Source organism: Aquila chrysaetos, chromosome 6 (assembly GCF_900496995.4).
Source record: "Aquila chrysaetos chrysaetos chromosome 6, bAquChr1.4, whole genome shotgun sequence".
Taxonomy (NCBI): Eukaryota; Metazoa; Chordata; class Aves; order Accipitriformes; family Accipitridae; genus Aquila; species Aquila chrysaetos.
Genome location: NC_044009.1, coordinates 4,303,570 through 4,331,028, shown reverse-complemented (window position 1 = coordinate 4,331,028; position 27,459 = coordinate 4,303,570). Strand labels below are relative to the sequence as shown.

Below are 27,459 nucleotides of genomic sequence, written 5' to 3'. Positions count from 1 at the left end.
GAGGCTTGACCCCTTTCCAGAAAGGTTCCTCCTGCCTGCAGTGAAATTTGTACTGGTGTGACTACTTTTGCAGTAGAGTGTTCAGTCCCATATATGTATTGTGCTGAACTGGGGGATCTGTGGTATGTCTGTGAAGCAGCCTTGGGCAGCTCCCAGTCTTTGCTTTCACAGCTGAATCTCCATATTCTCTTCATTAACCGATCTCCACAGCCCCTTTTCCTGCACAGCTCGAAGAGCCAAACTGGCCAGAGAGGTGTTTTTCTGTACGACCTTGCTTGAGTCTATATGTCTCAACTGACCCTGTACGTTAAAATGGGTTCGAATGTTGTTTGCTTTACAGAGAAACTGCTGGGCTTGGTCAGTGTTGCTGAAATTCTTTGAGATCCGTAGCATTCCAGAAATGTAGAGGCTGCTTTTCATTCCCATCAGCGTTAAGCAGCAGAAAAGATTAGATGTAGAAGTCCTCATTCTTATTTGTTAGATTTTATGTTTGAGGTTCTCTGGTTAGCTTCTTAACTGTAAGAAACACTACGAAATATAAATTGTAGGCACTGCACACATGTTGTAGCAGTGAGGACAGCAGTGCTTGGCTAGGACCTCAATGAAAGTCTACGCAACGAAAAAGGAGGTGGCTCATTCACACCAGAGGTCACCAAGCAAGTGACAGAGCTTTTCAGGACATGATAGATTTGGTGTGTCTAACAAGAGTTGACCAGCAAAAGAGTACGTGGGGGGATGGCGGGGAGATTAGGTATCTAAAGGAGAGGGGCCATTGTCACATCTCCACAGGGACAATTTAACTCTGATTTTTCCCCGCTGTCTGAGGCCAGCTCGCTCTACATGTTTGTTTGATTAAGGGAAGACTCATTTGCCAAAGTCTATGCAGAACCTGCAAGCTATGACTTCAGAGCATGTGCTGAACTGGTACCTGTGTCACCACCTCAGGGACATGCAAGTCAAGGGAACAGAAACACAATGTGCTGGGATTTGTAGCTGATGCCGATTATTGGGTTTATGTCTTGGTTCTGTTTGTTTTTACTGGCAGGGGTGTGAGGGAAGTATGGTATAACTAATTGCTACATATATAATTTTAAGAGAGTTAGTGTTGGGTTAGTCTGAAAGGTTGTTTAAACCACTTAGAACAATAAGGGAAAAAGAAATATGTCCCCAGTTGTCTGCTGTTTGCGTTGTATGCCTTTGAGAGCAATACTGTGTATTTGGGTTATGACAATCTCACACTCAGAAAGGCATTTGGAGATGGACAGTGCTGAATAAATTATGTTAATGCTGATATGTTTAAAAACTCCCGCATCGCTCATGACTGTAAGCTGCGGCGCTCTCAAAGTAAGTTGGAATCTGCTGTTAAAATGTTTTCTGTTGCTGGTTTAGCATTTATGGTTTGAAGTTAGGCATACAGGTCCAGCCAGTAGAGGCTGAACACTCTGGAGGCTGCTCTGCAGCTCAAACTGCAAATTCTACATGTGAGGAGTGAGTGCATACTGCTAAAACAGGATTCAGAAATGTATGTGGCTTCTTGGCTATGGCTGAGGCTAAGCAGAAGATTGAGAACAAGGGTAGCACAAATGGAAGAGATTTGCTTATTGCAGGGCCCAGGGGGTTAAGAAGAGGGTTGAAGTTGGCAGGGTTGGTTGGTTTATGATTAATTCTGTGAGGGAGTTCCTTGATTTATAGTTAAAACCAGGATTAGAGGCAGTGCTATAGTTTCGAACAGCACGGACTGGAAAATTAGTAGAAGTATTACTGGATCTTCAGTGGCCTTTGAAACGTAGAAACTAATGGAAAATAATGGTGTATAGTTAGTTCTGGGGCTTTTATGAGTTCTGGGAGATAGGTGAGACTAGAGTCAGGGTTCAAGCTAGAGCTGGACTGATGTTCAGGTCACAAGGGGCTGAAGAGACTGATGTATTGCTGGAACATACACGGTCTTTCGTTGGAAGAGCAGCACTGATATTAATATCCTTGGAAGGGTTATGGGTGATTTTTAAGTGAAAACAGGTCACTTTATGTCAATGGTGATGGTTATATTTGGGAACAGAGATACTGAAGAGCTTAGTTTGGGAGAGCAGAAGCTGAAAGACTTAGAAAATAACCGGCTCCTGAAAGCCTCGGGTAGGGTTTGGCCCTGACTAGAAAAGGATTTAATAACCCACCTCAGTGGGTGTAATAACCCACAGTGGTGGGCGCTAGCCATTTGGAACAGTGGGCCTAGAGGAGGTGCAGTCTTAGGGCTTGGGGTAGCTGGGACAAAAAAAGTCACTGTATTTTGGAGCTTGTGAGGCCCAAAGAGCTAGGAAGAGTCTGGGGTCAGCAAAACCAAATGGCTATGCTATCTGTTGCGTCACTTAGGTGTGATTAAGACCAGTGTAGTCATTGTGACGTGTTGGTAAGTTGAGCATCTACAGAAAATGGGGCTAGCAAATCTGAGAGCTACGGTGCTTTGAAAATACACTTATCATAAAAAATGGAAAGACTCTTATTGCTAGCCTACAGTGATAAAGGGGAAAGGGAGGTAGTAATGTTGCCAGCAAGTAAAGTTTCATCAGAAATGTTGGACAAAATGCATAATGCCTTCCACCGGTTTTCCGAGTACATTGTAGAGGTGCATGAGTCAGCTGAAACACAGAAAGGCAAATTTGCCTGAGATCATAAAGCAAATGATGACTGAACAAGAGAGCTCAGTTTCCTGCTTTGTCCTCCCTAACTTCTCTACTAGACCTCTGTGTTGCTGCTCCACTGTGACAATATGGAATAGATGTGGATTATAGCCTACTTCTAGAGATTCAGCATATGAGAGATTTGGGGGTGGGGGTGGTGTTCCCCCCTGCTAGTGTGTGTGCTGAAGCAAGACATCTAGATAAAAATAGCTGACAGCTTAACTCGTGTTTGAAGTGTCCCCTGATACTGGACCTTTAAAGGAAATAAAGAATACCAGTGGCAAAAATCTACAAGAAAAGCAAAAATCTGCTCCAGCCGGTGCTTCTCAGTAAGACATCTGGAGACCCAGAACGGGCAGGGGTAACTGAGGCTTTTGCGACAACAGCAGAAGTAGGTGGCCGAGAGGCGTGTACTGATAAAATCTAATTGCCCTATCGATTGGCTTCGGAGCCACCGTCAGCTGTGGTAATGATTGAGATATTCTTATGTGTTTGATGCATGTTAGCTGTATCTCACTGCTCTGGGCCCACTGGGGACCTTAAGGTATTAGAGAGATCTCTTAATCATGGAGCAAACTTGCGTGTGTTAGGCCTGCTCTGCGGCACCACAGATTTATTACAATTACCACTGAGGCACTTGGATTTCCTGAGGTCCCAGGGGGTCCTGGGTTTCGGGAAGAGCTGCCCTGTTTGTAACTCTGAATTCTTAATTGGCCGAGGAAATCTATCTCACTGGTTTAGGATTTTACCCATCTGCACCCTCTCGCACTATTCTTCCTTCCTTCTCATCTGGGTTGACTGTTGACAGTATCATGTCCTCAGGCATTTTAAGAATAGTAAACTTCTGCTTTCTCTGCCTCTCTGTGACTGGGAGTGGAGGTGCTTGTGCTTGCAAAATAGAGAGCACTGGTTTCCATAGTCCCTGGATAGACGTCTGTTCACCAAGTGGTAGTGCAAATTTCCAAGTGTGCAAGTGTTCAATGTTTCCAACACAGACTGAAAGAGCAGTAAATTCTTGTGGAGGATCAACGAATGTAGTGTAAAGGAAGGGCGCTTGCCTCTCTGCCATCTCTGTTGCTCTTTGTTGATCAAAATTATATCTAGCTCCTCTCTTGAAGTCTAGGTTATGTCTATGCTGGGCTAATATCCAGCTGCTAGGTTTAATCTCCTCCTACTTCTCTGGCCAGTGTTGGACTTTTAAAAAATTTTTTATTTATTTATTTATTTTTAAACCTGGGGCTAGCTAATCCAGCTGTTGAGAGGTAACGTTGGCTCTTGGCCAGAGAGATACTCCCTTTGCAGAGAAGAGAGGTGAGCTGCTTCACCGAAGCGCTGACAGTCTGCAGGACTGCAGTTGAGGGGAACGTACGTAGAGCCTACCTGGAAAAATAAGCTTTGGTGACGCCCAGAGCTCCCAGGCCAGTTTACCTAGGAAACGTGAATGGTGTCTTCTCTCTTGACACTGCAGACTTGATTTTCTGCTGTGTCCTTCTCTTCTGGTGGTGTTCCACAGTGGGAGATGCTGGAGAATGCTTTCCTTGGCGCTAATTAAATTGCGGTCACGATGGGGGTATAATATGCCAAATGGAGGAAGAAAGGAAAAGTGCGTATAATGGGGTCTGTACTTCCTTAGGAACAGAGAGGCAGCCTGCATTGGTGAGATTCAGTAAGAGGCTTAACAACATCTGCAAAGGTAGAGCAAGTATGCTCAAATGCCTCAGGGGGAGCGTGCATGTGGGAGGGGAGGGCAGGCGATGAGCCTAATGAGAATATAAAAGTCGTTTCCAAATGGATCAGATAAAGGCGAGGCAGCAGACGGGGTACAGCACTGGCACTACAGAGGGGCTTACCTTGAGAGCGGATGATGGCACAAGGCGCTTTTAATCTTAATTGAGAGAGAGACACACACACAAGGATGAGCAGAGCCAGGGCTGCTTGACAAAGGCACAGTAGCAAAGCTGACGGTTTGCACATCAAACACGGATTTAGAGCCCCTTTAAGCAGCTAGCGGTGTGTCTGTAAACAAGTCCAATCCCCTCTATCCAGTTTGGCTAATGCGGACTGCCAGGGCGTGCGTGGGGTGGGGGAGGACGGAGGAGGCCTTGCAGGGCTCCATGGCTCATAGAGAAAGTACGGGTGCCTTCTCCCTTGTGTCTGTGTGCTTTGCACGCTGCTTTAGGATTTGAATGAGCATTTTGCGATAGAATCCTGGTCCCAAGGCTTTAAATAATTTCTCTCCTGCCAAAATCCTGTTAATTTCTCCTTTCTCTCCTCAAATACCCTCTGTTCTGCAGTGCCAGATTTCATGACTTTCCAGTTGCAGTAGGACTATTTGCATGGATAGAAGTGGAGGAATCAGGCTCACTGATGCTAGAGGAAGGTGGGTAGATCTTCCCTCTTTTCCGTCTGCCCCTCGTGATTAGAAGGAGTTGGCTTGATGTCTGAATATTATCTGAGAGAGGGCACTTAATGGAGACATGGCAGAATATCAGATCTCACTCCAAACAGCAAGCAATTTGCTATGGTTCTGCGTATAATACTTGGGACTGTGCATGGGTTAAAGACCTCTTCCCCAGCGATTAGACGCTTCTTTGGCTGTGGTGAGGGAAGCAGCAGAAGGCCAGCTTTCCAATGTTGCAGAGCTCCCAGAGAGCCTGGGCTTTTTCTAGGGGTTGTTGGTCCACGTGATGGAGATGGCAAACCCTGAGAGCCTTGGCCTCAGGGCAGTGGTGTCCTCAGTGACCAGTATAGTTGCATCTTAGCCTGCAATGATTCTATGGAAATCCCACATGATAGGGAGAACGTGACATCTGTGTCCCTTGAGCAGTCCCACTTTAGGAGTCCTGCTGCATTGGAGGCCATGTATGCTTGGTGCTTTTGCAGTCCTGGAAAAGCAGTGTTCGTCTACATGTCTCAAAAACACCACAAAAGAGAGATCTCTCTTTTCTCTCTGCGAGGTTATTTGTTCCTCTGTATTAATGCTCCTGTCTTGTCTTTCCACTTGATGCTCTGTTGACTAAGCAGGGGAGAAGGAGAAATTTCAGGAGTGAAGTGTAAACAGATTCACGTTTAAGAATTGGTCTTGGAATTTTTATTGACAAGGCAGTGCTTGTAGCTCACACGCATGGATCTGTAGCTGACCAAACTAGTTGTCCCGCTGTCTTTGGGCCTGTCCCTGAACAATGTGTGCCTGCCATGGAGGGCTTCCCAATCACTTCATTTGGCTTTGCACTGAGACCTAGAGCTTTCATCTGCTAAGGAGGAGTTAACATTGGGGGTAAAAAAGAATTGGGATCAGGGATGTTATAGCTAATGGTTAGAGACAGAATTACAGTGAACGGTTGTTTTCTGAGCGTGTGATAATGAGCTGGGATGCAGACATGTTTTCATTTAACAAAGCCAAACAACAACAAAAAAAAGCAGAAGGCTTTATTGAACTGCTGCCTTAAATTGAGCAGAAAATCAGCACCAAATGGGTATCTAGGAGTTGTGAGCCCAGCCACCTTTGTTTACTTGTTTTACCACGAAGGACAGTTGTTTACCTAGGCAACATGAGTGTCTAGGCTCTGTCAATGCCATTCATCCTCTTGGCTTGGATCTGGAGGACTGTCCTTTCTTCGTGCTCTATTTAAGTTAGTTTTTATTTCTTCTGAAGCCTTGCAGGGGTGGGAGGTAACCAGCATCCTTTTGTAATACAAACAGAAGTCTTGGGAGGTGAAGGAAAAATGGGAAAGCCCAACATGGAAGCATTTCCTTTTGCTGCGCCCTGCAACTGCACTTGCGACGTAGGTTAGTGCATGGGATTTTGCTGGTGGGAGTGTTAAGGTTTTATTCTTGGCTTTGTCACTGCAGGAGGAGAAGGAGCCAAGGCAGTTTAGTGCCCTGTTCTTGGGAGTTCAGTAAACCCTGCTCTTGGCAGCGATTTGAAGCCTGCTTCTGGCAGGAGGGTTCTTGTAGTATCACTCTACAAACACCTTTGGGAAGGTCAGTGGTGTGTTTCAAAGTGTATCTCCCTCGCTTTTAGGAAAGGAGTGCCACAGCTGGACAGGGCTCACCATGGCAGCTTCAGTAGCTTGGCCTCCTCTGTGCCTGGCGTGAACAGGGCAGGCTGGCCATAGTCAGGACAATGAGTCCGTCACTCTCTGGCAGTTGGATCGGCCACCAAACTCATGGCCAGTACACGTTGCAGCTTCGAAACTGAAATAAACACTGACTCTTTCTTCCTTTCCTTGCAGCTCTAGGAGGAGCAAGATTATCCTGCTTCCAAAAATAACCTCTTCCCCGCCCCCTGCTTCCACCTCCTTTCCCAGGTGCCTTACAGGCAGCTAGTAAAGACCTGAAAACAAATCACTGGTGCAGTGACATCTCACTGATGTTATATATAGAAATCCAGTACAGATTGTAATGTGGCACCTGACTTGTCCACTCTTGTTTGCTGCTGGGTGGAAGCGCAGGGAGAGGAGGCAGTGAGTCGCTGCTCCTGACCCTGCCACAAGTCAAGCTGATGCTTCAGAGCCGGGGTTTTGACGCTGTTCCTGCTCCAGTGGGTGTGTGTATCTCTCTGTCATCAGGTTTGGATGCTGTGGGTTTACTCTTGCAAAGCCTAGCCTTCTGCTCTTGCTGCACAGCAGGGGTGACGCTATCCCCCCACAAACTCCCCGTAGCTGTGTGTCTGGAAAGCTTGTGTTGTGATTAGATGCCCAGGTAGCAGGCACTGAGCTGCTGCTCCGTTCCTCGTTTCTTTCAAGCTATCAGCAGGGTGCTCTATGGCTCGCAGCTTCGTGAGGTCTCTGGTGAAAGTGAGGGAGAAGTCCTGCTGAAGAGAAAGGGGTGCAGGGCTGTGTGTGGGGGGGAGATGTGTTGGAGGAGACGCGTGAAAATACTGAGCCAGCCTTTTGGATTGATAGCCTTGAGAGAAGTCCACTAGGAAAACAGACCTCACCGCCATGAGCACTGTGCATTTAGAGCCCCAGGGCAGGCAAACCTGCCAGGCTGGTGTGTGACCATGACTGCCTTTTCTTGAAGCCCTGCCAGCTCAGTCCCTGCCTTACAGCACTGCTCCAACACGTGTATCCTTCGGCAAAACTGGCCTGCCCTGCGCTGAGCTAGGGTAAATGGGAAAGACGACGATAACCATTACTACAATTTGTGAAAGGTCATGTGTTGGTTTGGGTTTTTTACCTCCTGCTGTCTCTGCATATAGAGGTAAGCCCAGGTTTCCCCACGGGCACAGTAAAGACCCTCAACTCCTTTCCCTCTGCTAAGCATGTCTGATGACTTTGTACGGCTATTAGCCTCTTCAGTGCAAATCAAGGAGATGGGTGGGGATTCTCAAGGTTTAAGTTGCATGTATATCACTGTGGGGAACAGACTCGTAAATTAAACTGGAATCTGTCCTGATGATGCCTTCTCCCCAGATGCAAGCTTGTGGTTTCAGACCTGGCCGGGGGAGTCAGCAGTGCTGCACGCTTTACGTCAGATATGAACAGACCTGGGAGGAGCTGTCCTAAGATGAAGGGCTGCGGGTCGGAAAGATTTTATTAACGATTTGCTGCGAGCAAGAAGAGGGTCAACTGCCTATTTCATTAATTTTTCAGTTCTGCACAGTCTTTTTGTTCCCAATCCCTTTTATTCCCTTTGCTCCTCTCCCCTTTACTGCTCTTTTCCCTCCTCCTTGCATTTCTTTGGTTCTCAAACCCTTTTTTTTCCCCCCCTTCCTTTCCTATTCTTAATCCCCATCTCACACGTGCACCCTTCTTCCTTTTCATTTCTCTTCCTCTCTTTAGTTCCCTTGTCCTCCTCCCTGTTCTCCCTTCCCCACCCTCCCTCCATCGCCCAACTCCTCGGGAAGAAGACAATTTGAAGGCTTTCCGCTCTGCTCTCAGCCGAGAGGCTCCTTCCCTCGAGCCAATCAATGGCAGCCTTTCAGCCCCAGTGGGGCTTGGCAAACATTAGATCAATAAGTTATTAGCACCATTCTGTCAGCTGTAATGTGGAGATTGATCGGGGCCGGGGCTCCTGCATGCTGCCTGGCACTTCCCCAGCCTGATAAAGATGACAGATTAAGGGAATAAGAAAAAGGAATTAAGGAGTCTGGCTGTCAAAGCTGTCACGGACTGGAGGAGCGCTGTTTTTTTCAGGGGCTGAATGAGTGCAATCGGACATTTAAATGGTGCTAAGGGTACAGCACCACCAGCAGCTCTGTTGGAAATCACTATCTTCAGCGTTCACTTTTCTACAGAAAAGCTGGGAGGCTTGTAGAAGGAGCAGCCAGAGGAGGTGGAGTAGCTGTCCTGGGTGTTGGAGGGAATACCAGGTTGCTGGCACAGACCACGCACGGAAGATTCGGCACCTAGGAGCCCACAGGGAAATGCGAGTGCTGTCCCTGCCACGTTGCCTTACTCGCCTTTTGGCATGGTGGGATGTTGGGCGGCATTCCCCAGGACTGCCGGAGGTATCTGTGTCAGAAGAATAATGCCAGTTTTTATAGCTTTTTATCACAGATAGATAAATTGAGGCCAAACGACCTTTGCCCGAGAGGTTTGTGGTCCCTCAAGGAAAACCTGGTCCTTATTGGAACTGTGCTTAAGTCTTCTGATTTAACAAGCTTCCCCCTTCTCCTGTCTTACCTACTAGAACGTGCTCCTTTCTAGAGCTAGAAAGTGAGTCTCCAAAAGGCCTGGTCTTCCAGGCTACCCTCCCAGCCTCATTCTTTAAATCCTTTCTGGAAGAGAGTGGGGATTCACAAGTTTGCAATTGCTAAAAAGCCTCTCTGCAGCGTATAAAATTAATTCAGATCTCTCTCTTAAGTGCAGTATATCCTCGCCATGAGTGTTTTTCATACTATGAATATTTACCACCTTTCTATGGCTTGGTGCATGCTGTAAAAATGAATTTTGTAAGAACATGGGAGACAAGGGGATGCTGGTGCACCTTCTCTGGTAAACAGCCTCATTACAGGCAGGAGGATGGCTCCAGCATGACCTGCACCTCCCTGTGTTTCACTCCTTGGGAACTGAAATACTGGACAGTCCTTTTAGGTGCTTAGCTCCATCTAGGCAAATCGAGCGAGCACAAGGAGGTGGGAAGTAGCAGGATACTGTTTGCATGGTAGGAGGAAAGGCAGATGGCCTGGTGGTAAGAGCTGAGAAAGGCGATGCAGGCTGCTCCTCGTGCCTAGGAAAGGATGGTTGATATGTTACGCATTGGGAATCCTTCTACTCAACTACTGTCTTGTTGCGTGCTCCCGCAGCTTTCACATATGCTGCGGTTAACTCACATTTAGGAAGGAGTTAGTGACACTAGGCCTACCTTTGGGGTGCTCCTTTCTGTGCAATCCATTGAGATCAGTGGGTGATGGTCACGGACTCTTGCCTATTGGAGTCCTTCTCTGCTATTGAGAGGAGTGACTGCACGACCAGTCTGCCAAAGTTAAGTCTCTCAAAGTGAGCGGGAAAGAGAAAAGCCTTTGGTTACTTGATAGCGCATCCTCCTTGCTTTGTAGTAAGAGACTATTAGGCTGTCCCATTCCTCCCTCCTCTTTGTTACCTGTTTTTCTTCCTGTTTCCAAGAGCCTCTTGTTACAGGGAACTTGAAGCGTGGTGCTTAGGGAACGTTTGGAGATACCTTCTTCTACGCTAGGGACGGTCCTGAGCCTGGAGTGTCCAGCTTGCTCTGCTGCTTGTACTATTTGTACTGCTAAGATTGGTGCAGCAGCTAGCGAGAGGATGCTTCCTGCCCTGGAGAGCTTGCGGTCTGAATCTAAATGACAATCAACAAATAGATATAGATGTGGAGACATAAAGCAACAACGAGATAACCCAGTGCAATAGCTGAGGTTTGAAGCCTGGTGCCTGACATGTCCCTAAAGCCATTAAGTTGACCTGCTGGGAGTAGGATGCCGCTTTTATTTTGCAGCTGGTTCAACATCCCCTTTGCGGAGATCCAGCAATATTTCCCCCTTCCTTGCTAGAACTAACTCTGCCCCAAGAGCTGGCATGCACTTGTATTGTTCTAGGATCCCAAGTCCCAGAAACCCACTGCTTCCCTTCCCCCAGCTTCCCCAATAATTTTTTTTTTCCATTCTTGTTGCCCTCAGTGAAATTATGGCCCGTTATTCCCATGACCTTGTGCTTCACTCTCCCTTTGTTCCATTGATTCCTGCTGGCAAGGGATGGGGCCGATGTGCAGCCAGATTCCACGCTGCTGCGTGCAGCCTACTGCGTGGCCCCTCGTCCGCCAGCCTTTGTTGAGAGCAGCTCTGGGCCTGCTGGGACTCGGCAAGCTGGTGCAGCTTCTTACAAAGGCACAAGCCCATCGCTGGGGAAGTAAGTCTCCAGGGTCCCTGCAAACCTGTCACATTCGGCACAGGAACAGACTGAGCAGCAGGGCTGGAGCACCAGAGTTGTTTGAGCAGAGCAGCTCCTCTGGTGGTAGCCTGTTTGTGCCAAAGGAAAGGGGAGAGCTGAATAAACTGAGATGCTGCCAAGACATTTCAGACTGGTCAGTGGGAATTGTCATCTCCAGGGTTTAAGTTTGATGGCGGAGTTAAGAGCAAGGGAGCATGTTTTCCTCCTGTTTTCCTCCTCTTAAAATAATGTGAAAGGAGGTGAAAAAAGACTCTCTTCTCGTTAGATGTTGGCTATCTGAGCCTGGGTGATTTCCCATGTAAGTTGGCTCAGTTCTTTGTTTACTCAGGACTTCTGGGTCCAAGAAGCTTTCAGAGCAAACCCAATGATATGGATAGGGAGCGTGAGATAGGTCTTGATCTCTTCCCCTTGTTCTGTAGCATAACACGGCGCAGAAAAACTTGGTGCGGTCCTCAGCCATAATTGGGAGTCTCTCTCTAGTCCACCCATTTAACAACACTGGGAGGGCAAAAATTTTGTGACTACCTCATGATTGTTCATTTCCCTTCTCCAGGTCAAACCCTGTGCTTAGTCACTGGGACACGGGCTCGGTTCTCACCGCGCCGTTGATGCGCGTGTGTCCTTGGTGCAACTTCTCTGCTGCAGATTCCCTTGTAAAGAGTGGAGGTAAAGTCCCTCCCTCTTTGGGGAAGCCTAGAGATAGGTTTTTCTAATCTTTCCAGCTGACTTAGGCTCTCAAGTCCTCTCTTCAAAGCTGATAATGAGGCTTGGGATTGTTAGACATGTTGGTGAACATGACTGTTAAGTCACCCAGCTCTGCTGGGTGCTGGGAGGGTGAGGATTAGAGGCAGTGCAGGGGTGCAAAGCACTGTTACTTCCAGGTGACATTTACACCCATGGCCTCTAATCAGTGTGTCTCAGGTCCAAAGAGGGCTGTGAGCCATTGCCCAGGCTTCTACACAAGCTTGTTTTATGGTATCGCACCCACATCCTTTCTCTTTATGGTTGCAAAGTCATCGGGTGATACTTCTGTATGGAGGCAGAAGTGCTGTCCTCCTCCAGCTGACCTACTTTCCTGGCCTGTCTATTCATGTTTCACTGTAGAAATGCGGCAGGTGAGTGCTGGACTTCGTCCTCCCATGAAAGGGGGAGAAAAAACCACTTTGATTTCTAGATCTTTGGGGAAAATATTTGACTTTGTTTCCAAAAACCTCTCTGGATCACTTTCTGCGCTGCCTTGTCAGACTAGCAGGAGCCTTGAATGTAATGCAGGATCTGGGGACCTGGATGGGAGACCTGGGGGGGTGGGGGTTGTGTGGTCAGGGCTGTGTTGCGCTGCTGGCACTAAGTGATCAGTATGCTTGGGGCTTCCTCTAGCACTCCTGACTTGTATTATTGCCTGGCCTATCTTCAGAACATTAAGGTTCTACTGATAATGTCTTTCATTTTCAGCTTTAATATTAAAAAACTGCCCTGATTTGGCTGCTTTCAACTGAAATGCTTTGTAGACGGCAGGAAAGAGGAGGCAAAAACAGGGATTTGGGGAACAAAAAAAAAAAACCAAGAAAAAAAAAAAGCCCCCCACAACCATCCCTGCCCATCCTCTGTCTAAGGTGGAGTGTTGTCTTCTGCAGGTGCATGGGCTGAGCAAACAGCTATCATTTGGCTTTTTGGTCAATCAGTAGCAATGTAGTTTAAATGCACAACGTGTCTTTGTGAGGGTGGTAAGACATCCAGAAGCTACACTGCCAACTCATTTGCAAAACATATTTGGTTTTGCTGCTGCTGCTGCAGTCAGGGGGAGATGGACTGTGGATGCTCCCATCCCGTTGCCTTCAACCACTGTCCTGGCTCTGTGTGTGCGAGTGCAAAGAATGTTTGGATGAATGGCATGGGGACATAAAGGGATGACTTTAGAGTATAGGGTCCTGTAAAAGGGCGCATGTTTAGCAGGTGTAAGTGGTATGACAAAGCTGTGTGTATGGTTGAAGTTGTAGAGAGGAGAGAATTGGTGTTGTAATACAAATACATTGTTGTTTAGGTTGTACCCCAGAATCTGTGAGTTTACTAACTAACTAATGAAAACGTGACCTGCCTCTTCCCTGCTTTGCAGCTAAGCAAGCTAAGAGAGGGGTATGACTTCTTATAACACTGGGCTGGAATTCGAAAGGTTGCGGTTCAGTCTTGTGCTCTGCTGCTGACTCAGTAAATTTGGGGCAGATTGTTAGATCTTTGTGCCTCCATACTGGCTACTGATGATAATTATTCCTTTTTCCTTGCTAACTGTATATCTTTGTTGATTTAGTTCCCATACTTCTGGGGACCGAGGCAGTCTCTGACACATCCCAGGACTTTGCCTTAAATGAAGAAGGAGGGGAAAAAAAAAAAAAAAAAAAAAAAAAAAAAAAAAAAAAAGAGGAAAATTTTCATTCTGTGATCTAACTGACTGCCATAAAAACTGCTGGGGGGCAACCTAAATACAAACTCAGTGTGTGGGATTTGGTGCTTTGGTACAACGTGAACCTGAGATGCTGGAAGGAAAATGCTGCAGATCATCCTAGAGATTAATACATTCATGTGGGATCTCTCTGGAGGGCCAAGTTCAAATCTCGACTGCAAGATATCCGGGACCTTTCCCTGTGGCATGCCGCCGACGGCAGACTGTTACGCCCGACTGTTCACGCAGCTGCCAGCTCGCTTGCGTGTGTGCCGAGAAGTGGGTGGGCAGTTTTGGAGACCGGTGGGGCCTGGGTCTGGTGGATTTGGTGCTGCTTCAGAGTTACTGCACGATCTCGGTCTTCCCCTGCACAAGTGCAGCTGGTTGGGAGGGAGATGGGACTTGCAACCTGTCCTGCTGACGTGTCTGGGAATAGCAGGGCATGGCGCTAGTCAGAGCGAATGTCTGCTGGCAGATGGGCGCACGGGGGTGGGAGTGGAATAGCAAGAGAGAAAGAGTGATGGGAGGGTAATGAGGTGCCTTGGCAGAGTTGTGAAATGAAGGAATCTTTACTGCTCATATTCTAACTGCTGTCGCATGTAACTGGTGCTTCTGTCACCAGTTCTTCCATGGAGTCTCTTCTGCCTGAAGTACATAAGAACAAGCCCTGTTGGGTTTTGCTGCCTCCTGTCCAGGCTGGGAGGGGAGAGCAGAGCGACGGGACTTTTGTTGTTTCAAAGCCACAAATCCCGGATGAGAACACTTCTGAGGAGGATATATGATCTTGGCCTCCAGCGCTGAGGGTTTGCAGCATCAGACTAACATTTCCAGGAAAATCAACATGAAGAATGAAGCGTTCCGTGGGGAGGGAGCTTGTGACTCTATTTGTGCTGTGTGGCCAGGTACTTCCTAGCTTCAATGGTGGCTTGGCAAGCTAATACTGTCTGTGGTTTTGGAGAAGTTACTTAAAGGGTAAACTGAGGCAGGAGGATTGATAAAATTCAAATTATATTGAAGGGCTGATTCAACACCTGGGATATCAAGTGCTGAGAAAACTGAAGCACTGCCGTCACTGGCTGACTCTATCCTTTCCCATCTGCTTTCCAATTGCCACTGTTTCATTGTATTTACTTTGCTTTTGGTTATGGATGGTTGCAAGCCTCTGCAGTTGTCTCCGAGTGCCAGTTTTGTTAACAGCCTGGGTGACAGGGTCATGGCAAGATAAGATCGGAGGCAGCTTGTGCTCTTTAAAACCTTGAAATGCCACTTGTAACTTTGCAGAGTTCCAGAATTGCTCTTTGGATAAAGGCATTGCCTGGCAGGCTCTGCCCTCGGCACGTTAACTGTCTGCTCTCGGCACTGCTCAGCCTGTGGCAGCCACAGATCTGTGCTCTGGATCTCTTGATAAATACAATGCCAAGGCAGGAACCTGGGCTCGCTTAGCTGAATTCAAAGTAACGTGGAGTGATTCTGAGTATGAGGGACAGTCGCTTGGCTTAAAATGTCCCCTGGAACATAAATAATTTTGTTGTTCTTATAAATAGCACCAAGGGGCTTTGTAACCTTTCTTAACCAACACACTTTGGGCAAATTGCAGAAGCTTTGCATGCATGTTGATTCACAGGCAGATGCAACGTATACTCACTCAAATATGGTGCTTGTTTGTGAGATTTTTTTTTTTTTTCTTTTAAGATGCTGCATCTTTAACAAGCCCTTGATAGATGAGAATTTGATGCTTGCAGTGACAAACAGTCTCTTCCTTCCTGCCCATATGCAACATCATGCTTTCAGTTTCCCCAGCATTATTATGGGAGGATATTGATTTTAAATCTGTTCGGGGACGCTGTAATTGTATATTAGATATTTTGTGTTGGTTTGTAGGGCTGCAGTAATGCAAAAGGCTTGAGTGTTTCCGTACAATCTAGAGGGGGAAGATTGCTAAGGACCTTGAGGTTTTGAAGGAGGAGGGGGGGGGGGAGGGGGGGGGGAAGAGAGAGATTGAGAGAGAGAGAGAGAGAGATACTGTGGTAGGAAGATTCAGAGATCTGTTGTGCTTTTTTTTTGTGTGTGTGTTGTTTTTTTCCTCCCCTTTTCTCTCCCCCAGTTGCTTTGCATCAGGGCATGAAAGGAGTGGAAACACCAGGGGGACAAAAGGCAACAGAACAAATGATGAAACTCAGTAAGGAAATCAACTGGATTCAGAATTTATAGCTTTAAAACGTTGCATTGATCAGTGTGTGAATAGTCATTATGTGCTTTTGGACTGCGTGATTAGGAAAGCAGATCAAGGCTCTCAAGATGATGATTTTTCTTACTTTCATTTTTTTTCCTCTGCTTGTAATATATGTGTGCGTGTGTGTGTCTGTGTGTGTGTGAGAGAGAAGCAAAATACCAAAGTCTCTCTGGTTGCTTCTGCAAAGAGGAAAGTACAACCTTATCTGATACTCAGGTTTCTCATCTCTCTTCTAGATGAAATTTTAGGCAAGAGAAGAGTATGTTCTCCCAACAGCAGCAGTGAGTGTCCTTTAGAAAGCAAGAAAGCCAGAAGTGAGTCCCCAAAGGGTAAGTGCTGCTTCTCCCTCCCCCATCCCCTTCCCCTTTCTTCTCCTTTCTTAAGAGTGGAACTTAATTGAAATTAAGGAGGGAGGGAAGGGAGGGTTGCAAGAGGCTGTGGTGTGGGAGCTGTTAAGTATCCGGCACTGAGGGTGCATGAAGGAGGCTACCAGTGCACCGTGCTTTCTTTATCTAATCGGAGGGAAGCTTGCAGTGTGAGAAGGGGATTGCCTCTTAATTAGAATAATTGCTTTATGATTAAAAAAGGCAAGCTGCAGCTTTTGAGGTGGATTTTAGGGGTGTTTCTACTTTTCAGGCAGAATGTCTTGATTACATGTTTAATATAAAAGATACACACAGGCTTATCATGCTGGCATCTGTTCCTTTAAAGGGAAAAAAAAGGAGCCTAGCAGGGAGAAGAGGGCTGCCTAGTTCTTTCTTATGCATTTATGGCACTGTTCCTATAGAGATGGAATCTGCAGAAGGTTTCTCTTTATAGGGATTTTTTTTTTTTCATCTCCTGATTTGTCTTAAGGTTCTTTCCTATAAACATGATTTTTAAACTTTCTTTATGACTGGCAAAGTGGAATGGGTAATGGAGCCTGCAGTTAATGAGTTTGTCTCAAGGTTGCTTAAATGAGGTTTTGCAGGCCGTTCACTTAAAGGCTTTGTTGTTAAGTTCAAACTAATTAGCTGTCAGTAATACCCATCTTGATCACTGTGCCTAACTGCAGTCTTTGGCCACTAAAAAAAAATAAAAAAATAAAAGCAGACTAGCTGTCTGAAGCTAGGTCCTGTTTCATGGGTTTGGAGTCCAGCAGCTGAGACTCTCCAAGGTGTATATTCTCAATAACCAATTCAGGGAATCTCAAAAGGGGACTTTTTGCAGCAGTTTGTCCTGAAGCCTTCTTAAACTACATACCTTATATTATGCTATATAAAGATATATTGTAGGGACCTGTACTGCATCCTAATTTCACGTAATGTTCCTGTATATTGTCTCTTCTTGACTCCTTGTCCCCAAATTATGATCTGAAAGGCAGCATACTGAGAGGATGTTGAATGCTAGTGTCGCTTAATATATAATATTGCTAACACTACCCAAGAACATACTAAATCTTTTCTTTCGTGTAACCCTCTCCTGCCTGTTAACTCTTTAATACAAGTCGAAGTGCTTTAGCTTTTTACTGGGCTTTTCTGAAAGGTATAAAGAGGAACCCTATATACTGCTACTCTTTACCTGTTTTCTTTGATTTTTTTTTCATCTGCCCTATTCCTGTTATCCTTGAAATGCTTCTAGTAGATGTGCGCAGGTAAGTTCCAGCAGGATGCTTCTATAGATTCTGAAATGCGTTTGTTATATAGGGGCATGAGACTCCTGTAACACACTTGATACGCCTACTGTCATCTTTGCTGTTTCTGCTGAGTCTTTATCCTTTGTAATTCCAAGACGGTGCATGCTTAGGAACTGAATCCAGGTAGCAGCAACCTATGTGGCCTGGCTGAGAATGGGCTAAACTTTAATCAAGCCATCTGTAACCAAACTATTGCATTTGGATTCACCCTAATAAAGTGGCTGAACTTGCACAAATTGATGTTTTTGCCATGGGAGCAGCAGGGTCAAACGATCCTGTTCTGTTTCTTTCCTCTGGCCTTCCCACCATTTTTGTTTAGTTGAGTGGGTTGAGTGCAGCGTGAGGCAGATAAGCAGCCCTTGGCTTTGCAGTACGCGCTCGGGGTCTAAATACTGCTCCTTAACTCTGAATGACTCGGGAATTCCCCCAGCTCGTTAAGAGAGGGCTTCCTAGGAAGCCCTGAATAAAAGCAAACTTTCATTTTCCACTCCCACTTTTTTCTCAGAAAGCCTTCCCTGCCCTTTAAAAGAGTGTGCGACAGAATGGAAATTCTGAGCTGGGCCTTTTACTAATCTCCCATGTTACCTGATATTTATTATATTAGATCATTGGGGAACCCCTGTTCTCTCCAACATGGTGGCAAGCGTTTTAAGCCTAGGCTGTGCTTACCATCAGAATAGCGAGGGGCTGAATAGGGGCAGAGACTTTGGTGCTTTTGGGGCCTTTATCTATGAAAAGGGGGTCAAAGTAGGGGCTATAGCCAGTGTTTCTGTGTCTTAAGCCACAAACAGTGAGAGCACCTTGCAGCTGAGAACTCCCAGGAGACTTCCCATCCTGCTGGCGGTCAGGCAGCGCTCCGGTGGCGTGGGTACCACGGAGGGCTGGGAGAGAAATGATCCCTGTGTTCCCAGCTTCTGTACTAAGGAACTGGTTGGAAACAGAAGGATCTGCATTGTGTGACAAGCCATTTTCAAGCACAGTGGACCCTAGTGGCTAGTTACCTGGAATTTGGGAACTGCTGCTGTAGAGTAGTGCTGTAAAGTGTGAGATTGTGCTAGAGCCCCAAGCTTGGCTGGGACCCAGATGCTGTGCGTGCAGTTTGTGATTTAGGAGTTGGAAGGAAAACAAGGACCAATCGGAGTTTTGTAGCCTGTGCAGCCCCACGCTGTCCTCGGGTAGGAGCCAGGTCTGCGGCGTCTCCCCGGGACGCACCCTTCCTTTTTCTCCGGCCCAGCGGTGTGCCTTGTGCGGGTGCTGGTCCCCCGCCTTTTGCGCTCTCCTGTGGTGGTGGTGCACAGCTCAAGGTGGGCACCGTCCCCCTCTCCGTTGCACGCTGGCCCTGCATGCAGCTCTTGCTCAGGGCACAGCTGCATTGTCTCTGAACCAGGCTTTTGAAGAGGAGAAGTGACCCCGTGCCCGCGGCACATCTCGTGCTGCTGTGGCCGTGCCTGACAAGGCAAGGAGAACAGAGGCAGCCAAGTAAATCACTCCTTCTCTCTGACTGAGTGAAAAAACACCTGTAGGGCTGGAAACCCTTCCAGCGGGGAAGCAGTAACCTTCCCTTCCCCCCTCCCCAATGCTCGCAGTGTTCACACCGGAGATCAAAAGAGAGCCCTATCTCAGTGGAAACAGGGCCGCGCCAGCACTGCTGTCAAACAGAGCAGAACGTTCTCGCGTCTAATATGGAAATGCGAGCATATCAGAGGCTTGGAGCGAGGGTTGTGCTGGCAGGTCACGGAGGAAGCTTTCTCCCCGGGAGACAATTCCCCAAGTAAAACCCTCGCTCCTGCGGCAACGGCGTGTCTGGAGATCTGCTTCTCCGATACCTTGAGATATGAAATAAAACTGAATGGTTGCAAAAAGAGAAAATCAGTAAGAGTATTTTGGTTCCTGTTTGAACTGCTGAAAAATAAATCTGGTAGAAGCCTCATCATTTGGGAAGATTTGAAACTAGACTGGACCAAGTGCTGGAAAACACACGTAGGGAACAATATTGCACTCACCCCCTGGGGCGGGCTGATGAGCTCATACCCTGCTCCTTCTGCCATTCTTTTTTCTTTGCTATTGTAGGTCATTTAAAACAAAACAAAATCCTACTGCATCTTTGGTTAACGAAGTAGACCAGAACCGGAGCTGGACTACAGCTAAGCAATTCAGATCTAGCCTTTGTCAATTTGTTCCTCTTCGTGGGGGGGAAATATCCATATGTTGATTGGTTTGGCAGCGGTCCAGTTAGGCCAAATGAAGAAACAATATTTGGCCCCATTCTTGCTAATAACTTCTCTGCCCCCCAAACCCGTACTGCTGAATATGGTAGGAGTGGGCACGGATCCTCTCTGCCCTGGCAAGCGACGGCTCAGGCAGCAAAGACCCTAAAGCTACTAAGACCCGGCTTTGAACCTGGGGTGAGATGCTTTTGCAACAGGCTCCTTCAGCTTTTACTGTGGTTCAGTAAAGGGAGCCTCGGCCTGTCGTGGGTTTGTTGTAGCAAAGGAGAGAAGACGGCCAGGCTGGGTGCTCCTGTCTTGTCTGGGATTGCTTGGGGAGGACAAGCCTTATAAAAGCTGGGTGGAAAGGTTGTGCAGCAATGACGCATCCTTCAGGCTGGACAGAAAACCTGCATCTTCCGACAGCCTGGATTCCCTGTGGCTCCTACCATCGGGACCCTGCAGTGTTGGCGTAGGGTGGGAGAGACGGGCTCCCCTTGGCTTGGCAAACAGGGAGGCGTACCGGAGAGCATGAAGGCCCAACAGATGCTCGCCTCGGCTGTGCCTTCCCAGTGACCGTGCCAGGGTCCATTTCACACCTGGCGGCTGGAAGAGATTTGGCGAGATCAGTCTCCTGCATTACCCCCTGGTAATGACAAAAGCAGACAGCAAAGCTTCAGCAAAGCTGGAATTATCGCTGGCTGAGTCATGTGAAATCTTCCAAGTTTTAAGTGTGGAAATCCAGCCTTTCCCTGGACTCCTCCTTCCTCTTAGCTTCCCCTTGCCACCCCCATTCTCCCTCCCCTCCTTGCACCTGAAATCTGCTCTGCGGCTGATCGGATAGAGTTTATGGTAATTAAGTGTTATTAAATCCCCTCCCCTATTCCCCCCCCTTCCTTCTCTAATGACACAGCTGTGGGGGAAAAAAAAAAAAAAAAAAATCGGTGTTTTTCTAAATCGGGTCTGTGGCATGCGGCTTTGCTCCTTAGACCTTTGGTTAAGAGCATCAGAAGGGAACTGAAACAGTTGGTGCACTTCTGCGTTCCTGGGGGAGGTGGCAGGAGCGGCAAGAGAGCGGAGGAGGATGTGAGAAGCTGGCCTGCGGAGCGACTCGTCGGGAAGGGGACGTGGAAGGGAATTCTGTCCCCCAGCCCCCTGCTCCTTCCACTGGCGTCTTGCGGGCTTGGCTACCTGCGGCAGGGAGTGGGAGGGAGCAGGCATGGCATGGTTGTCATCTTGTGCAGCCTCCCTCTTTCAGGTCTGGTTTCTAAGTGAGATGCACGCAGTACAGGGTGGGGACCCAGCTCCTGGTACTAGCTAGCTTGAAGCAGGCCATGAACCTGTGATTTACACAGGAAGCCTGTGGTCCCGGAGATGCAGATACATGTCACTGGGGTAGAGATCAGTGGTTGCAGATATGGCCACAAATTGCTATGCTGATTGAGAATCCTTGCCGAGCTGGACGGCTGACCTCAAGTCATTTCCCCTTTGCAGAGGAAGACTGCCTCGGGAGCCGGTGATGCAACCCTTTTTTATTGAAACTTTGTGCAGCTCAGGCTTTATTATTATCATTAGCCCTTCCTACGTTTTGGGGAGGAGGTGGCTTCATTACGACGTGCCACCAAAATCTCCAAAATCTGAGCCCCTGTATGCTTGGTTGTGTAACGAGTTTAGTGGCAGGCAGCACTTGCCGCTAGTGGCCTCTTATTCTGGCCAAGGCAGAAGTGAACCAGTCCCTAAGCTACTGTGGCAGGGCCACGTTTTACAGGGCCTCTTGTCTCTTGGACTGTATTTGCTTGCCACAGGCTGTCTTTTCTGACAGTTGTCTTGGGGGCCTTTTCTCACCCGAGAGAGATGCACAGCTCTTTTCCCAGCAAGATGTCCGGTGCCGGCGTATTTGTCACAGTGCTGATGCTGGTGTAAAGTAAGCGGCCTGTGCTCAGAGCCACCACCTCGAATTTGGAGCCAGTCTGGCAGCAGAGTCACCTGCCACGAGCCCTGAGGGACTCTGCAAAATGAGGTGGATGAAGGAGCACGAATCTGGGGCACACGGTAGGGTGGTCTTGTCATTCACTGAACGCAGCGGTGGTCTTGTGACTGCAGCATGGGGGGAGCCCTTCCCGCTCCCTCCCTTCCCTTCTCCCTGTTTAGATTGTTACTGGGAGTTCCTCTCCGAGTAATGAAAAGGTTTTGCCTGTGGGGAAGATCCGAGATAAAATAGTGTTAGAGCAGCCACCGCCAAGGCAGAGAAGTTAATTACTCTCTCGAGTTGTGCTTACAGTAAACACAAAGCCTCTGTGGTTTTATCTCCCTGATTGTTAGACTGGGTTCCCTACTGCCCAGGGAGCAGGCAGGGCCTTCCTCAAAGCGTCTCCCTCTTGGGCTGTGCAGTCGTTCTGGGAAGATGGAGAGGTAGGCACGTTGGGCGTAATTTTAATGGCCTCGGGGTGCTTAGCCATATGTACAGATCTGAAACAACCTGCTTTTGTGACTTCCCTCCAAGAGCTGGGCAGGTGGACTGTCATCATTGTCTGTCGTGCGGTTGTCAGCATCACCTACGCTGGGCGCTTGAACATCTCTCGTGTTTTGTGTCCTTGTGGGTGTTCAGAAAGGCGGGGGAAAGAGGTGCGTGTCGGATCAGGTATTAGTTGAAAAAAAGAACTCGCGTCCCCTAAGATGAAAGGGTGAGAACTCGGTGAACTCTTTTCATCCTGCCTGTCCTCTTTGCTACCTTGGGGTAGAGAGCTCGTTGGTAATTTTGTGTTATTATAATGCAACGCTTGTTGCTTTAGGGGGGAAAAAAACAAAAAGTTGTTAATGAGTTTTTTGGGTGCTGTGGCAATTGGAGCTGTAGACTTTCCTGTATATAAGTGTGCCCGTGTTTGGAGGTTTAGCAGGTTGTAGGTGCGTCTTGACCAGATATAATGGTACATCTTGGAGCAGAAGGGCGGCTGCATTTGGCAGCTTGGTACATCAAGTTCAGTGGGTATACTAGAGAGTTGTGCAAAATTGTGGTAATATCCCTCTACCTCCCTTTCTCTTTCTTTTGCACTCTCCCTATACTTATGTGATTTTGCACTGTCTTTCTTTCTGGAAAAAAGACCAAATCTTTCTGCTCTTCAGAAAACTCCCACACGCCTCTGCTTGAGGACTCGGTGACTCAGATGACCCCAGAGGAGCACTATAGACGCATGATGTCAGCACTGAATGAACACGGCACGTTTGAAGAGCAGCAGCAACAACGTCTCTACCAGCTGGCCAACAGCATGGCAGTGCCCAGCCATGGAGGTACAGGCTCTTACAAACAGGAGAAGGGACTCGCTTTGCCATTTGGTAAAAGTCTCGTAATATGTCCCTAACCCCCGTGTGCACTTGAGGAGGATTTATGGGCTGCAATGTTGCCTGTTCATCGTGCAAGGGATACAGGTGGTGCTAAAGAGTATCCTACAGACCGTTTCTCCCACCATCTCTGTGGGGGCATCTACCCTCAGCCGTTTATAAATGCTAATACCTTCTGTAGCTATCTGTGGGGGCTACGCATTTGTTTACCGGAATAGATTAGCTGCAACATCACTACTGTGTGTTTTGCAATGGCGGTGGGGGGGGGGGTCCTTTCCTTCCTTTGTTTCAAGAGCTCATGTCAATCTGAAAATTCAGAATCTGTGGTATGTGTCTCGGGTCATAGTGTGGAGCAAGGGAAGCGAGTGCTGGCATAATGCAGGGGGGTTGTGAGATGTAGGCAGTGCCAGATGCTCCTGCCATTTAGTGATGGGATCTGAAACAGCAAGACGTTGTTGCAGGATTTACTTAAGCATTGATAGTGCTAGGTTTAGAAAGTTTCTGCAATAGTTGCTACACACAGACATAGCATAAATTGGTGTTAAAGACCTTTCACCTTAATGAGAATTAAATGTCTTATGATTTTACGGACAATTAAAATATGCAGATGAAGCTAAGTTGCAATGAAGACAGCTTAGCAGGCAAATGCTGAAGTCAGTGGAACAGGTTCATCCATGGTGTCATGTATTGAAAGCAATTATGTTTACATCACTAAGGATTGATCTGGTCCTTCACTTAGCCGAAACCAGATATGCTGTGGAAAAGCGAGGGAAAGGGTTGCTGAAAGGGAGAGAACTTCTTCCATACCCAGTGCATGCTCACTTGGTGAGGGCTTCCTCAGAGCATTGCCTTAAGGACCCTGTAGCTTCCAGCACTAAAAAATTGTCCCCAGACCTTCCCAGGATGATGTGGTCTTCTGAGGTTGAGCTGGGCACTAGGGATAGCTGAGCCGCCACCCCGGGTCCTTCTTTATTTAAGGCCTGTTGTGTGCACTGCAGATTGTGCCTCTGTACCTGTCTGTCTGCTGTTTCTAGGCTTTAGCAGCACAGAAGTATTTCTGCACCGATATCCACGTTCAGGGGAAGATGCTGCCATTCTGCTCTTTAAAGGGAGGCTGGCGCTTGTACAGTTATGTTAATGCAAGGAGGGGAAAATCTAAAACCTGGTCCTGAAGCAGCTTCCTCATTAAGAGATACCGTTGTCCACTGCTGCTGCCTTGTCCTGGGGCTGGAGTGGTCTCCTGAGCGGGTAAGGGTCCTGCAGCACCAGGATCTAATGGGGCCTGTGTGAATTGAAGGATTGCCGTTAGGTTTTGTTAGGTTTTGCCTCGGTTGTGGACGAAGCTGGCTGTATCCAGCTCGGCTGCAGCACCCTGCGCTGTGCCTAAAGGGGGCACTAGGCAGTTACAGGTTCTGCCCTGGGAACCGCTTGGCAGAGCGCGGGAGCCACAAGCATCCCTCCGCAGGCTAAAGGCCCCTCAGCCCACTTCACCTTCCCTCAGGCAAGCAAAGCCTGCTGGCGCTGGCTCGGCTTGGTCCGGAGTGAAGCCGGGCATTGTACCCGGCTCCTCTGATGCGGGAGCGAGGGAAGTAACTCCGCTGTCTGGATGGGGCAAAGGCAGGGAGATGGAAGAGGTGATGCCGTTCCAGTCTTGGAAGCGGAGGGTTGAAGCCTCACTGAAAAGCAGTGTTACGCAGGAATCCGTAGCCCCTCTGCCGCTTTCTACCCAAGGCGTGGGGTGCTGACACGTACCTGCCTGGGTGATCCAGGGGAGGAGCGCGAGCAACATCGGCGAAGCATCCAGCAAGAGCTGGAGCAGAATCTCCAGTCTAGAGTGTGAATCCCCAGGGCTCCTTGTTAGGTTAATGAAGAGGCTGTCTTCTTTTCCACTCTGTTTGATTTGATTGGCTTCTCTGGGGGCAAGAAGGCGATTCCTTTCGCTGCGGAGTAAGGATTTGCTTATCAGCAAAGCCGTGGCGTAAACCTGTGCTGAGGCACACCGTCGTGAATAGGGCACACGCTTCTGGGTGTGGTGTTCAGCTGTCCCAGACGTTTACAGAGATGCAGAGCTCCTGCGAGCATGGTACATAGGTACAGGTCAAAGCCACGCACCGTAGGGCTGGAGTTTCCACACGTACATGCAGTGAACACAGGCATGGTACGCGAAAGGACAGCATATAACGTGTATCGTGCACAGAAGGGTAACGCACGCAGTCACGCAAATGCTGAATATTCGACCATGACATGCAGGTCTGCGTAGACCGTGTTGAATACAACAGAGCATGGACTCGGCACAAAAACGTGTTACGTGTACCGGTATTGTAGCAGACGGTCGTGATAGACCACTTAACCCGGGCACCGGATGGCTGCTGGACATGCGGAACATGTACATCCAGGCAGAGCGTGTGCTGCAGAACAGCTGGTATCGCCCCCTTCTCCCCCCATGTAATGAGCAAAGTAGCTCATTACATTAAAAGCCTGACGTATTTTTTATGATTATGATTAAATTGTCTCATCAGCATTTGTTAGGTGAGGGGTCACACTGAGGTTTTGGGGTGGGCAGGGGGAGAAAAGGAGTCTGCACAGACTCTCTGGTGTAACATTGACAAGACAAAACTTCGTGTATTTTGGATTGTCTCCACACCACAGGGCTCTGGTTGGGCTATAAATTATTAGTGCCAGTACAAAGCGCAGTTTATCTGCGGGCTCACATGGAGGCACCAATAACATTAATAATTTAAAAAATGTTAATAATTTAGAAATCTTTTTTTTTTAATTGCTTTTCAACCCCCCTCCTCCGCCCCCATTCTCCCAGTGGCATTCATCCCACATTCTGAATTCAGTCTGTCTGCGTGCCTGGAACCTCCATCCGCCAGCGTCCCACTGTCAATCAATCTGATTTCCCAACTGTCAGAGTGCAGGATTGTAAATAACAGATCCTCGGGGGGGGGGCCTGTGTGAGGGGGTAGGGGCGCAGGGGAGGGAAGGAGGGGAGAGAAAGAGGAGAGGAGAGGGTGTGCGTGTGGGGGGTTGTTGCGGTCATTCAGGATCAATGCGGCTTCTGGAATTGGCTGCGTGCCAGACTTCTAAATTACAGGCACTGTGGCAATAAGGAGTGACCTGGGTTTTTCAGATAATTAATTTATAAACATTGAAGGTGCACGGTGCCTGGCTCGCAGAATTCTCTAGGCTTTTTACGTGCGATCTGATGGGGTTTGTTGTTTCGCTATTTTGTACGTACTTTTGCACTTCAAAATTGTACGTCATTTTAATGTTTGTCCCCGCAGCTGGGGGCGTGGGGATGGGGATTGTGTGCGCGTGAATGCAGCTAGAAATGTTCAGGTACCAACGTCCTCCTTACTGCCAGCAAAAATAGCAGCTGTATTAGCGTTTCCACTCCCACTTGCAGTCCCACCATGGGGCTTCAGCCCCGACCATCATCAAATTATTTGATGAAGCGATTGGTGAAGCTCAAGCTGGGCTGGGCATGTCTTGGGGCTAATAGGAATATGGATGGCTGGGATTTCCAGAACCAAAGGAAACCAGCATGGTGGTATAAAGGAAGGCAAGGAGATGGAAAGCGTATGGTTACCAGGGTCATGCAACACTCTTATATTAACCTAGCTTTATGATCAGTTGTGGGGGGAGGACTAATATGCTGCTGGATGTGGAGCGGATTGAAATCTCAATATGAGAGTTGATCCTGACCGGGGTGTGTTCATTAAGATAAATCTTCCTCTCCTCCTCTCCCCAGCTGTGTTTTGGTTTCTTTTTGCAGAGTGGTACACAGTGAGTGTAGGAAGGAGGTTTCCTCTTAAGTGTGCATCTGTGTGTGTGCGTGTTTCCTATGTATCGTGTGAATGGCAGCAGAGGTTTTGTTGTGGGATATAAGCAAGTTGCGTATAGGGTGTTTTCAAATAGGTGTAGGAACTAAGGGACTCCTGATGCTTAACTGTGAGAGAGTAGCCTCTGTCAGTGCAGCTGGTATGGGTATCACTAGACCTTCTCATAGGTCTGTCCAGCTGCATTGTTCCCTGAGAAGGCCAGCGCAATAGCAAGCCAGCTGTACTTGCATCGCCTGCTCTTCCTTGGAGTACGCTGTGATCCCCGTTAACGTGTGCTTGTGGCGTATCTGTTGTCCATCGCACGGCACTTGCGCGGGCAGCTTGTCTACACTGACACCCACCCTGGAAAGACTATACCTGTGTACAACCTGTCATTGCACAATCCGCCTGTGTAATAGGTAGAGGGTTCCGCAACGCTAATGCGGCAGTGCAGGTTTAACGAGGGGTGCATTTCTTTCCGACCTGCAGCCGATGGTCTGATGAAAGTGTCGTCCCTCAGGCTGGAAGGGGCCCCATTCTGTACCCCATCCTCATCTGCTCCGTGGCCCAGCCCTTTACTTCCCTGCAGCAGAGCTGCGCTAGGTGGGTACGGACCTGCCAGGGCCAGCTGTCACCCCTTGCCCAGGTTGGGGGGCTCCTGGTGGCCGGCTGGGGGGGGGCACCACGCTTAGGAAAACAG

The 27,459-nt window shown here is 48.1% G+C and overlaps 1 protein-coding gene across 8 annotated transcripts in view; it reads left to right on the top strand.

Annotated features, from left to right (window-relative positions):
* Positions 1–27,459, top strand: part of SAMD11 (sterile alpha motif domain containing 11) — a 124,739-nt gene that overhangs the window by 69,959 nt on the left and 27,321 nt on the right. For all 8 annotated transcript variants that reach the window (XM_030018579.2, XM_030018580.2, XM_041124635.1 and 5 more), the window contains 2 exons: positions 15,951–16,043; positions 22,720–22,884. In XM_030018579.2, coding sequence (XP_029874439.2) covers positions 15,951–16,043; positions 22,720–22,884 — 258 coding nt within the window. The remainder of the gene's footprint in view (positions 1–15,950; positions 16,044–22,719; positions 22,885–27,459) is intronic.